The 13,781-nt window shown below is 50.1% G+C and overlaps 1 protein-coding gene across 2 annotated transcripts in view; it reads left to right on the top strand.

Annotated features, from left to right (window-relative positions):
* Nucleotides 1-13,781, top strand: part of PLCH2 (phospholipase C eta 2) — a 310,229-nt gene that overhangs the window by 202,234 nt on the left and 94,214 nt on the right. For both annotated transcript variants that reach the window (XM_053280835.1, XM_053280834.1), the window contains one exon: nucleotides 13,280-13,450. In XM_053280835.1, coding sequence (XP_053136810.1) covers nucleotides 13,280-13,450 — 171 coding nt within the window. The remainder of the gene's footprint in view (nucleotides 1-13,279; nucleotides 13,451-13,781) is intronic.

The following is a 13,781-nucleotide window of genomic DNA, read 5'->3' as shown; positions in this document are numbered from 1 at the left end:
TGGCTAAGCAGGGTCCACCCTGGCTTGCATTTGAATGGGAGACACCCTGTGGGAGCACTTGAAGATCTCCCCCTTAGGGGGTGGGCCTTAGCTCAGTGGAAGAGCACCTGCAGGGCTGCATGTGGAAGGCTCCAGGTTCCTTTCCCAGGCATCTCTACACAGACATCACCTTGTCTTCACGGACTGGCAGCGGCTTCTCCAAGGTTGTAGGCAGGAATCTCTCTCTCTGCCCTATCTTGGAGATGCTGCCCGGGAGGGAACTTGGAACCTTCTGCATGCAAGCATTCAGATGCTACTCCCGGAGCGGCCCCATCCCCTAAGGAAATATCTGACAGTGCTCACGCATAGTTTTACCCCCTGCCCTGAATTCCTCCCCCATCAGAATTAAGGGGGGTTTGCCCCCTTTCTCTGTTGACCTCTCCCAAATGCGAGGGAAAGTTTTCCGGGTTCCCCTCAGCCCACAAATGTTTTGGGAGGGGAGGTTTCCAATTCGAGGGAGCCCTCTGTCACCCTTCGCAGCTTCTGCTCTGAGCAGGACGGCTGGACAGTAAGACCACCCAGGCCCCTCGCCGGGCTCACGTTCTGCGATTCTGGCTTGACTCCTCCGGGAGACTTTCTGCCGCCTCCCGATTCCGCCGGAGCCCTCTCCGCAGCTCCCCGACCCCCGGCCTGTGTGGACGTCAACTCTGCCTCCGTGCACTCCATGTATGTGAAAGGCATCCGCGGTGCAAGGACCATCTGTCCGTCCCCAGCGGGGGCCTCTCCGCGAATTGCTCCTGTCCTGATGGGCCTGGCCTTTTCCGCCGCCGTCGCTGGAAATCTGCCGTCAGGCAAAACAGCCTGGAGCTGGCGTTTGCGTATGGCCCTGACCTATTTTATAACGGAACGGGAAAAGATTAAAGGCTCCATCAGCGAGACACAGAGTTAGCCTCACTCTGCGCTCCGTGGTGCTGCTGGGAATTCAGAGGCGGCTTTGTGGTGCAGAGTGTATAGCTTTTGTCGTCTGCTGCTTGCCTCGAAATACAACTCCCCAGAGTCAGCAGAATCTGAAAGGGCTGTCAGCACGGACTGATGCGCTGTAGAGACGAGAATGAGGTTTTCTTCCCCTCCCCCCTCCTCATCTAAAAAGCCCAAATCTGCTGCTGTTTGTCCTGGTAAGTGCTGTGCGTGCTGGCAGCGGTGTGTGTCTGCGTGTGTGCGCTGAGAGTTAAAGAAGGCATTTGCTTAAATGGCAGCTCGCCTTTGCTACTTGGGCCTGGGAAGAAGGGGTTGGAAATGGTGAGACAGAGGCTGGTACTAGAGGAGTGCTTAGGAACCTAGGAAGCTGCCTTCTACAGCGTCGTCAGACCCTTGGTCCATCTAGCTCAGTATTGCCTACACAGACTGGCAGCGGCTTCTCCAGGGTGAAGGAGAGCTGGTCTTGGGGAAGCAAGCATGACTTGTCCCCTTTGCTAAGCAGGGACTGCCCTGGTTTGCATTTGAATGGGAGACCACATGTGTAAGCACTGGAAGATATTCCCCTCCTTAGGGGATGGAGCCGCTCTGGGAAGAGCATCTAGGTTCCAAGTTCCCTCCTTGGCAGCATCTCCGTGATCGGGCTGGGAGAGAGACTCCTGCCTGCAACCTTGGAGAAGCCGCTGCCAGTCTGGGCAGACACTACTGAGCTGGATGGACCAATGGTCTGACTCAGTATATGGCAGCTTCCTATGTTCCTAAGGTTGCAGGCAGAAGTCTCTCCCAGCCCTATCTTGGAAATACCAGGGAGGGAACTTGGGACCTTCTGCAAGCAATCAGGCAGATGCTCTTCCTAGAGCGGCCCCATCCCTAAGGGGAATACCTTCCAGTGGTCACACTCCTAATCTCCCATTCAAATGCAACCAGGGTGGACCCTGCTTAGCAAAGGGGACCAGTCATGCCTGCTACCATCTCTGTCTGCTCTTGGGAAAATAGATCAGAAGCTTGGTGGTTGGCCATTGTGGCCGGAGATGATGGGAGTTGTAGTTCAGCAACCTCTGGAGACCCCCAGGTTGGGAACCCTTGCTCTAGAGGAAGTCCTATGGAAATATCATACTCCTTTCGAGTAACTCCCGAGTAGTACCTTTGAGTAATTTAAACAGGATGTCAACCGGTGACTTTAAGACCACCAGAACTGCCTTTCCCACTCAGCTTTCCCACTCTAGTGGTTCTGTCTTGGGTCCCCAGATGTTGCTGAACTACAACTCCCATCACCCCCTGCCACACAATGGCCGGCCACCAAGCTTTTTATCTATTTTCCCGACAGCAGGCAGGAATATGCTCTCTCTCCTGTCATGCAACCTCTCTTGTCCCCTCACAGCACTGAAACGAGGATAATATCCTGCAAAAGCTGGTAGCTTTTATGGTGCAGGCTCTCATCAGATCTCCAGCTCTGCAGGTCCGGGGTCCCACCCTCTCCCCCTCCCTCTCCTTCCCTCCCACCCATCTCCCCCTCCCTCCCTTCCTCTTTGTCCTTCCCTCTCCCTCCTTCTCTCTCTCCTCCTCCTACCCATCTCTCCCTCTCCCTCCCTCCCTCCCTCCCTCTCTGCGCCTTGGGTTCAAAATCCAATGTGTCCAGTGAAAAGAAAGCAGAACACGGAAAGGCTTTTTGGTTGCTGCGTCTGTGTCAGCTTGCAAGAGTTTTAACATGCATTCCCCTCCCAACCTCAGAGTGTGCGCGCACATACACACACACACACACAGTCAACGTGTTCCAGTTGAGCGTGTCTTCTGAGTGCTGCTCCACAGAGGAGATCTCCATTTGGCCGGTCACCAGAAGCACCTCGGGAAAGCTTTTCTCAGCCTTGGCTGTCAGCACTATGAAGGGGGGGAAACAGGCACTGAGCCCTAGGAGGGAGAGACCCTCTTAAAGGTTGTAGGATCATCCAGGGTAAAGAAAGAGCTGGTCTGGCGGCAGCAAGCATGGGTTGCCCCCTTTGCTAAGCAGGGTCCACCCTGGTTTGCATTTGAATGGGAGACTACATGTGTGAGCACTGGAAGAGATTTCCCTTATGGGATAAGAAGATCACCTGCCTGCTTGCATGCAGAAGGTCCCAGGTTCCCTCCCTGGCAGCATCTCCAAGAGAGGGCTGAGAGAGACTCCTGCCTGCAGCCTTGGAGAAGCCACTGCCAGTCTGTGTAGACAATCCAGAGCTGGATGGACCGAGGGTCTGACTCAGTATATGGCAGCTTCCTATGTCCCTATGACCGCTGCGTGTGGACAGGCAGCCATCATCATCATCATCATCATCATCAATAATAATAATAATTAATAATCAACCTTATTTGCTAGTGGCCCCATAACAAGCTGTTCTCTGTGCCTGTGCAGCAGGAAACGGTCCTTAGATCACCCTTATTTATTATTTATTTATTCAATTTTTATAATGCCCTTCCAAATTGGCTTGTTTTACAATAAGACAGTTAAAATCAATCAACAATTTAAAAATGATAAAATACTATAAAACAACCATCAAACGATCCAACAGTTTAAAAATCCTGGAAAAAAACCCCAGGTACAATTAAAACCCTTTTCTCAACACTTTGTAACCTTGAAGCATCCAGTGACTTGGACCTAACGAAGTTCTTCCCAGCACATCAACTATAACTTTGGAATGTCGTTGTGTCGCTTTCTCTAGGAAGGCCGCTCACAGACCCCGAAGGCCTCTTTTCCAAAGGAGAGTGGACGTCTGACACTCACCCGCTTCCCAGCTCAAAATGTGCTGGGAAATGTTCAGAGGTGTCTCTTGGCCGTGGCCTTCATTAGCCCTGTGTGCCATTTCCCTGCCTCCAGTGGGTCCCATCACCTTTAATCATGGGGCCTGAACTGTAACAAGGCCATTAGCATCCCAAGGAGGCCACTGCCATCTCTGTTGTGGCTAGATGGTGTTTAACAGCTTTGCCTTTTATATCCTCCCTCCCTGCCCAGAACTTCTCTCTCTGCTGGCCTAACAAATACTAACCTTACCGAGGCAGCTCCATGGAAAAATTAATAGGAGGCCCATTAAAATCGGAGGATTAAGAAAAGAAAGGGCTTTGATCTGTAAAAAGAAACGGGGAGGAACACACAAGCTAAATGGAGAAAGCAGCAAAGAGGGATAGGTAGATAATGGCGAAATGTGCATCAGAGCATTTCTAATTAACGGTGTGCATTCAATAAATGGGGCTTTGGGGCTGTCTGGCAAAGGGAAAATATGCTTTCTGCCCACAAAAGGCTCTTGCAAATCCACGCCAAACCTAACTGAAGCTGGGCGGGGTGGTGGTATATGTTTGCAGAATGAAACTTTTGATTTTGCATATGTGTGTGTGTCTTGTTTATTATTATTATTATTAATTATTTATTTATTTTTACATTTTATATCCCGCTCTTCCTCCAAGGAGCCCAGAGCGGTGTACTACATACTTGAGTTTCTCTTTCACAACAACCCTGTGAAGTAGGCTAGGTTGAGAGAGAAGTTTCTGGCCCAGAGTCACCCAGCTAGTCTCATGGCTGAATCGGGATTTGAACTCGGGTTTCCCTGGTCCTAGTCCAGCACTCTAACCACTACGCCATGCTGGTCTATCTATAAATATATAAAAGTGTGCGTGTATGTGTATGTGTGTATATCTACCTGCTTTGGAAACCAACGCCAAATTTTGATAGGGGAAATTATAGTATTATATGTGTGTGTGTGCGCACACCATACTGTGAATGGAAACTCTGGATTCAGGCAGGAGTCCCATCCACCAACCCTACCTGGAGATGCTGCCAGGGCTTGAATCTGGGACCTTCTCCATGCAAATCAGTTGCTCCTCCACTGACTGATGGATGCACATGATGAACAGAAGAAGCTGCCTACTGAGTCAGTCCCTTTGTCCATCTAGCTCAGTATTGTATACACTGACTGCAGTCCCTCCCAACCCTACCTGAAGATGCTGCCAAGGAGTGAATCTGGGACCTTCTGCATGCAAAGGCTCCATACCTGAGCTATGGCTCCACCTCCTAAAACCCCCATCCCCTGAGGGGCATATCTTACACCGCTCACATAGAGTCTCCCAGTCCAAATGCAAACCAAGGTGTACCCTGCTTAGCAGAGGGGACAATTAATGCTTGTTCCCGCCGGACCAGCTCCCTACCCTAATCGCTTCTTTGAAACTCCTGCAGCTGTGGGTGTTATTAGTTGGACCTTTGGTCTGGTTCAGCCAGGCTTAAAAAAAAAAAAATTGGGCTCTTCCACTCCCTTGTGAGATATTGGGAGCTGCACAGGATTGGTTGACTGCCTTCCGTTCTTTAGCTGAATCACGGTGTGTGGAGTTGTATTTAAGAACAAGACCTCAGACACCTTTGTATAGCACGGAGGAGGATGCCTTACGTCAAAACGTTTGCTGTCTTGCTACATCTGTGCTTTAGTTTTTCAGCTTTTCAACTTTGGGATGTTTTTCAACTTTGGGATGTTTTTGAACTTTCACACTTTTAACTTCCAGTTGCGCATGAAAGGAGGTCATTGGGGGGAAAGCTTTGAAGTGTGGAAAGGTGTGTCTCATCGCCCTTAAACCATCTTAAAAATTTTTGGTTCACCGACAGCAACTTTGAGCACTGTTTGTTCTCCCTCCCTCTCCACCCCCCTACACACACAGACACAGACACAGACACAGACACACACACACACACACACACACACACACCCCTACCTATGTACAGACAGTGAGTCCACGTGAAGAGGTGCAACCCTCTGCTTGGATCCAGGAGCCCTGATAGCCTTTTCAATTTAATGTTAGCAATTAAACAAGTCATACCCTCTTTCCGTCCACGGAGTAGCCGCTCGTAAATGAAACCCGTTCACTCTTCTGGCCCTTCAGCCCCGCGCCCAAACTCAGAAGGGCCGGACTGCCCCACACAGGACTTCTTTTCATCATTGCTGGCCGGCTGGCCTGATGATCCAACTCCAGCGAAATCCTCTCCAGGAGCTCCTCTGGTCAGCCTGTCAGAGCAGAGCAGACAAGCTGGGCACTGCTGTCCGTGGTGCTGATTCGGTACCCTCATGCCGCTCTTTCCTCCGGGGAAATCAACAGATGTCTTCAACACTGCAACATTGATGGCAGCGAGGCTAAAGGAGAGGACGGAGGATATTGCCGGGAAATGCCTGACGTGCGCACATCCAGTCGATAACAGCTTGCTTAAGGCTGCCCCTCCACAAAGACGTGCTGGACAAGGCCTGCTCCCGCCAGCTCGTCTTGCATCAATATGAGTGGGAACATATAAGAAGGACCCAGTTTATAAGTCACCGAATGGCGCAGCGGGGGAGTAACTTGCCCAGGGAACAAGAGGTTGCCGGTTCGAATCCCCGCTGGGATGTTTCCCAGACTATGGGAAACACTTATATAGGGCAGCAGCGATATAGGAAGGTGCTGAAAGGCATCATCTCAGACTGCGCGGGAGGGGGCAGTGGAATACCCCTCCTGTATTCTACCAAAGAGGTCACCTTAGGTGGTGCAGCGGGGAAATGCTTGACCAACAAGCAGAAGGTTGCCGGTTCGAATCCCTGCTGGTACTATATCGGGCAGCAGCGATATAGGAAGATGCTGAAAGGCATCGTCTCAAACTGCATGGGAGGAGGCAAAGGTAAATCCCTCCTGTATTCTACCAAAGGAAACCGCAAGGCTCTGTGGGCAACAGGAGTCGAAATCGACTTGATGGCACACCTTTACCTATTCTACTGAGGACAACCACAGGGCTCTGTGGTCACCAGGAGCCGACACCGACTCGACGGCACACCTTTACCTTTTACAGACTCACCATACGCGTCGTGTTGCGAAAACTCAGCACCGAATGAATGTGTCAGATTCACTGCTGCAAAATGCAGTGACAGCTTCAAAAAGATGAGATTCCATCAGCATAGTTAGGAACACCGGAAACGGCCTTATACGGAGTCTGACCCTTGGTCCATCTAGCTCAGTATTGTCTACCCAGACTGGCAGCGGCTTCTCCAACATTACAGGCAGGAGTCTCTCTCTTGGCCCAATCTTGGAGATGCCGGCAGGGAGGGAACTTGGAACCTTCTGCATGCAAGCAGGTGGGGGCTCTTCCCAGAGCAGCCCCATTTCCCGAAGGGGACTATCTTCCATTGTTCATATGCAAACCAGGGCAGACCCTGCTTCGCAAAGGGGACCATTTATGCATGCTACCACAAGACCAGCTCATCCTCCCTGCCCTGCATGAAGTGCTCTCCACGTTTTCTTCAGACCTCGGCTGAGAGGGATGACGCTTGTCTTCTAGGCTTTGCAAACAGAGCTTTCACCCGGGCTCAGGTGCAGGAAGTGACAGCTCTATCTTTCCACACATTAAAACGTGACCCTAAAGCAAAAAGAAGAAATGGAGGAGAAATTTCTCCAGTGCCAGGAGCTGAATATGAATGTTCCCTGTAGCAGGGATTCCCAGATGTTGTTGACTACAACTTCTAGCGTCCCCAGCTGCAATCGCCTTTGCTTGGAGATTCTGCGAGTTGTAGTCAATAACATCTGGGAATCTCTGTTAGAAGGAACACTGGGAAAGACAACATATTACAATTGTTTGTCCGCATTGGGCCAAAGCAGCATCGGATGGAAGCCTCTGCGTAGAAGAACTGCCTCACTGGATCAAAGAAAAAGGCCCTCTGTCTAGTGTGGTGTGGTGTAGTGGTTAGAGCAGTGATCGTCACTGCCATATTTATTTGAATGCAGGCCTAGTCCCCCCCACAAGTTATTTGATGTTATAAATTGAGGGGCGGGGTTTGTCTTAAATTCAGAGTCATCTACTTTTCTGATGTATGCAGGCATAACCTGTGTTTTATAATTGTATAAAGCCTCTATTTTACAAACTTTTATTGATTTATTGTTTGTTTTTGTTTATCTACCGCTTTTCATTAAAATAATCTCAAAGCAGTCTACAATATAATTAAAATGATGCATAATTAAAATCCAAAGGTGCAGATCATAAAAAGAAAAATAATATCTCTATTTACAAAATTAAAAACCCATGACAATAATAATCTTCACACACTCAAAGCAGCAGCACTAAAAACGATGCTTTCATTCAAAAGCCTGTGGGAAGAGCCACGTCTTTACTTCCCCCAAAAAAACTGTCAAGGAGCCTGAGGAGCGGATGCCAGCCTGGAGAGCATCCCAAAGCCTGGGGGCCATGACTGAGAAGGCCCTGTACCCGTGTGCACGACAACCGAGCCTCTCTCACCTTTAGCACCTTGGGTTCAGTATAAGGCAGGTTCTTCTGTTCCTATGAAGCCGTGGGGAACGGGAGTATGGCACAGCCAGAGACAGCCCGACGGGGTCAGTTTGTGGTACCTAAATGCTGTGTTCTGAAAACAGCGGGTCGAGGCCGATCAGAGAGGGAACTGCTGCTGGCATCCAAGCGCTGATGAGGAGGGGTGGATAGGACTGCTGCACGCCCCCAACACACACACACACACACACACACACACACACACACCATATTCAACACCTGCCCTCTCTCCCTCCATGCGTCACGCCTCTGTGTGATTTTACTCAGACGTCCACTTCCGAATACGGCTCGATCATGTTCTGCTTGAGGAAGTATATCCAAAGTGTCTGGCCCTGGAGGGGGGAACTGTTAATTCTGTGTGCTTCCGTGCTTGGGCTTTTACAGCCCTCCAGCTTACTCATCTCCTCTTAACAGCCGCTCAGTTTTAATTGAAACTTCCTTGAGGCACGCTTCGGTCCGAGGCGCCGAGGCTGCATTCGGACTGCGCCCTCCGCCTGGGAGGAGAGGCTCTGTCTGTTCCAGACGAGTGGCTTGTTTTTCCACGATGCCCTGGGGCCACCCGCCCGCCTTCCGTTTTTATTGACTCCGCTTTGGTAACCTCCCAGCCCTGCTCGCTCAGCAGAGAGCTCTGCCTGTTCGGCGCGCCGTGTTTGATTTCCGTTTTGTGTTCCGAGGACTTCTTTTGATGGGGGCGCAGACTGGTGCTGACGTGTGTCCAAGTTGGCCGCTTGGTACGGCATTTTGCACGGGGATTTTCCGTCTCGGCAAGATGTCTGGAGATGAGTTTTGTAAGGAGAACGTTGAGAACTTTTGCCGAAAAGCAGTATATAGAATTTTGTTGTCGTAGTAGTGCCCGAAGTTGAATGTATCCATTTGCTCACTTTTTGTAAGCAAAATCCTAACTGCTAACTGAGCAAAGAGGCACTTTAAAAAGTGGTGATTCTTTTATATTTTTTAAAAGTGGTGATTCTTTTATATTTAGCTGGGGAGGAGCAACCGGCCCTATCCGACCCCAGCACAGCATCCCTCCAGTGGCTGTAGCTGGTATCTGCCCTGTCTTTCTTTTTAGAGTGTGAACCCTTTGAGGATAGGCGACCATCTTCTTTATGTATTATTTATTTTTCTATGTAAGAATGCTGGTTTGAAGTGGGGTATACAAATATTCTTCTTCATCATTTACTGGTTAAAAAAATGGGGAGGGTGTCTATTGCATAATTTCCTCCTTGTATACACTGAGTATATTTCACCTTGGGAAGAGAGCTGGTCTTGCGGTGGTGAGCATGAATTGTCCCTTTGCTAAGCAGCACCTGCCCTGGTTTGCATTTGGATGGGTGGCTACTCATCCAGATATTCCCTTAGGTCAGTGGGACGGCATCTGCTTTGCCTGCATAAGGTCCCAGGTTCAGTCCCTGGCAGCCTCTGCAGGTAGGGCTGGGAGAGACTCCTGCCTGAAACCTTGGAGAGCTGCTGCCAGTCAGTGTAGACAACACTGATCTAGATGTCTTTAAGGGTCTGACTCAGAAAGGAAGGCCACTTCCTAGAAAAGTGTCAGGGATCCTGTCTGTCTGTCTGTCTCCTTTTCTCCTTTGTCTGCCTATTTGCCTTTTAAACACTAATTTAGGAGAGGGGCCAACGAAGCACCTCCAGAAGGGCATTCCAAAAATAGGGGGACACCCCCGCGGAGGCCCTGCCTACCGGATCTGCGTCTGTAGTGGGTCTGAGAGCAGGGCCAGCAATGATGATCTGATGACCCTGACAGGTTCCTGTGGGCGGACATGGTTCAATAGATACCCCAGATGTGGCGATAATTGAATGGGGAGTGGGGGACAATTGTCCCTGGGCCCATGAAGAAGGGGAGCCTGCTGGCTGGGAAACAGCCCCCCCACTGCCTTCGCTCTCCCCTCCCTGGCTCAGATCAGAGTCTGGAGAGTGCGTGATATTGTCTGCAGAGCAGTGAGAGAAAGAGCATGCAATGTCCTTACAGTTCTGCAGCAAAGGCACAGTGGTTGTGGGGGGCAGAGAAGAAGGCGGCAGGGGCGCGCGCAGGGATTTGTCTTCCCTTCTTGTCCCAGGTCCCACCTCTGCCTCTTTGCACCCCTGCTCTCGTCTCAAGCTGTGTGGGGTCGTGACCAGCACTTTGATTCTGGCCCAGAAGCAAACTGACCGCCAGGAAAGCCTTCAGACAGTCGTGCCGTCCCCAAAGGGCTGTGCCACATGATCGATCTGTCTGCATAGGCTGGCTCGGGGCGGAGCTACTATTGAGCAGGAGGGTTCAAAGAGCGCGGGCCGTACAAGACACCCCTTGTGCGTGGCCTGGTCTCCGGAGGGCCCACCCCAGCCAATCAACTTCCCGATAGTTTTAATTTTGCAAAAGAGGGGGGAAAAACCTGTGACTGGGGAGAAGGGGGCGAGGGGAACCTGTTGTGCTTAATGGTGCTTATTGGTAGCCCTATGTGAGGGCTCTGGCGTATTCCGGGGGGCATCGGAGAGCTGGAGCAAGTTGGAGTTGCTTGCTATTAAATGCCGGCGGACGCTAATGGAGTGTGAAGCTGTTGCATAATGGCGAGGCTGAAAACAGAATCTGATGTTTTGCAGTCCAAGCCGGTGGATCAATGCTCACTAGGGGAGGGGAAATGCTTAGTCCAAGCAGCAAACACTGTGATACGATGCAATGAGAAATCCACTAATACAGATTGATTACCCCTGCGCATTTTATGGGCACAGCTGAATTCCAGTGTGGCCTGTGATCATGATGTGGTTTGATTAAGGAAGGGCCATCTCTGCAGTCTTGAAACGCTGCCTCAAATTGGCTCCTTACAATAGCGCTGGTCCCCGTCGGAACATCAAAAGGTGATTAGGACATGCCGGAGTGGAAAGGTGTTTCTGCTTTTGTGAAGAGAACTGACTTAGACCTCCAGTCAATGAATGGGCTTTCCCCCCGTTTGCATTGTGACTAAGCAGATCTAGGCTAAATGTGTTCTCAAAGCTTGTGGGACATAAGACGCTGCCATATACTGAGTCAGGCCGTTGGTCCGTCTAGCTCAGCATTGTCTACCCAGACTGGCAGCGGCTTCTCCAAGGTCTCTGTCTCAGCCCTCTCTTGGAGATGACGGGGAGGGACCTTGGAACCTTCTACTTTTCCTGGAGTAGCCCCAACCCCTAAGGTTGTTTATCTGTTTTTTTGGTGTGTGTTTTTGGTTGTGCACCATCCAGAGCCTTTTGATGGATAGGGCTGTATAGAAATGTAAGAAATAAATAAATAAGAATGGATCTCTTCCAGTGCTCACACATGTAGGCTCCCATTCAAATGCAAACCAGGACAGACCCTGCCTAGCAAAGGGGACAATTCATGCTTGCTGCTTCAAGACCAGCTCTCCTCCCTGTGTATGTGCTGGGATGATCTAGGTTGGCTTGCTCAGGGTGTGGATTCACTGGAATTGAGGACCGGGTGCCAACAGGGACAGAGGAGAAAGTCGTGGTCTATGGAACTGGACCACTGTTGTCCACAACTCAGTGGTCGTGGTCCAGTTCTATAGCAGGGAGATGGGGCTGAAGCTCAGTGGCAGAGCATCTCCTTGGCATGCAGAAGGCCCTAGTTTCCTTCTGCAACCTTGGGGAGCCTCTGCCAGTCAGTGTAGACTATACTGAGCTCGACAGACCAAGGGTCTGACTCGGTTTGGTAGCTACATGTTCATCAGGTTTATCTGTAGCTCAGTGGAAGAGCATCTGCTCTGCACGCAGAAGGTCCCAGGTTCACTCCCTGGCAGCATCTCCGGATAGGACTGGGAAAGGACCCTGAGCATGAAACGTTGAAGGCTAGACAATACTGAGCTAGATGAACCCAAGGGTCTGATTTGGCACAAGGCAGTTTCCTATGCTCCTGTGTTGATTTTCCAATGCAGCAGAAGCAAATAATGTCAGAAGTGATCAGGGGGCGGAAGAGGTCAAACTGATCTATTTAGCATCTTCTTCCACAGATGAGAAGCTTGGAGGCCAAGGCTGGGGATGTTCTTATATTGAACCAGCCAGGGACTCTTTTGGCTCTCCAGGTTACCCGATTCTTCTTAGAGTGGGTGGCTGCAGTTCCCCTTCTTGCCACTGTCAGGGAGGCGCTGTGGAGCAGCAAGGCTTACATTAGCCAGTCTGTGGGCTGTCTCAGTGGTGCAGAGGGCAAGGTGCTTGAGCTGCACTGCCAGAGTCCCCGGTTCAAGACACCTCCACACACAAACACATTCTACAGTGAACTCCAGAATCTATATGCAAGGCCATAATTCCAGTCTGTAATAATAAAGAACTGCCTATGAACATGTTTGCCCACAAGTGAGCAATTCCAAGGGTAACGAAATCAGGCATGCTACCACTTTTCCCATGACTGTAGCCATAAGCAGATTTTCAGGTTGGCATTATATATACCCCCTGGCAAGAGAACATCTAGTGCTATATTTATGCCATATTTTTTTTACAAAATATTATAGAGAGGAGAACATCTAGTGCTATATTTATGCCATAATTTTTTTTACAAAATATTATAGAGAGTGTCTGAAATATGTAAAATACGCCAGTGACGGAATCCAAAACGAAAAATTCTGATTCCGTTACTGACATATTTTGCACATTATAGGCCCTCTAATATTTAAAGGTTTTGTAAAAATATGGCCTTATAGCAGAAGATGTCCTCTTGCCAGGGAGATGTATGAACTGTCAACCTGAAAATTTGCTTATGGCTACAGTCATGGAAAAAGTGATAACTTGCCTGATTCCGTTACCCAGTCACAATCATTTCAGGAAAATGCAAGGTGAGGGGCGAGGGCTCTGGGAACAGAGGATGAGATTTTCTGGATTTCCAACAGCTGATGCTAGAAGTTGAACACTAAAGGTTGGCCTGAAGTGCTACAAAAGCCAAGCTCAGCATCTTAAACTGTGTCTTCCCTGAGATTCTTGTGTGTGGCTGGCTGTACTGTTTCTGGGACCAGAAAGGCGCCTTCCAACAGTGGTGTCATTTTGTGCCCCCAGGAGGCCGATACAGATGACAACCAGGGAACGCTGGACTTCGACGAGTTCTGCGCCTTCTACAAGATGATGTCGACCCGGCGTGACCTGTACCTGCTCATGCTCACCTACAGCAACCACAAGGACTACCTGGATGCTGACGACCTGAAACGCTTCTTGGACACTGAGCAAAAGGTAATTGGGAGGATGCATGTGGCTGTAGCTCAGGAGTAGAGCAAATGCCTGCCGAAGGTCCCAGGTTCAGTCCCTGGCAGCATCTCCAGGTAGGGTTGGGAGAGACCCCTGCCTGAAACCTTGGAGGAGCCGCTGCCAGTCTGTGAACACAATCCTGAGCTAGATGGACCAAGGGTCTGACTCAGTAGATGGCAGCTTCCTTGGTAAGTGTCCGTGGCTGGTCCTCTGCTGTGCTTTTCTCTACACTACGATGCCTTAGGAACCTAGGAAGCTGCCATATGCTGTGTCAGACCATAGATCCATCTCGCTCAGTATTGTCTTCACAGACTGG

Source organism: Hemicordylus capensis, chromosome 16 (assembly GCF_027244095.1).
Source record: "Hemicordylus capensis ecotype Gifberg chromosome 16, rHemCap1.1.pri, whole genome shotgun sequence".
NCBI classification, from domain to species: domain Eukaryota; kingdom Metazoa; phylum Chordata; class Lepidosauria; order Squamata; family Cordylidae; genus Hemicordylus; species Hemicordylus capensis.
This window is presented reverse-complemented; position numbering and strand designations above follow the sequence as displayed.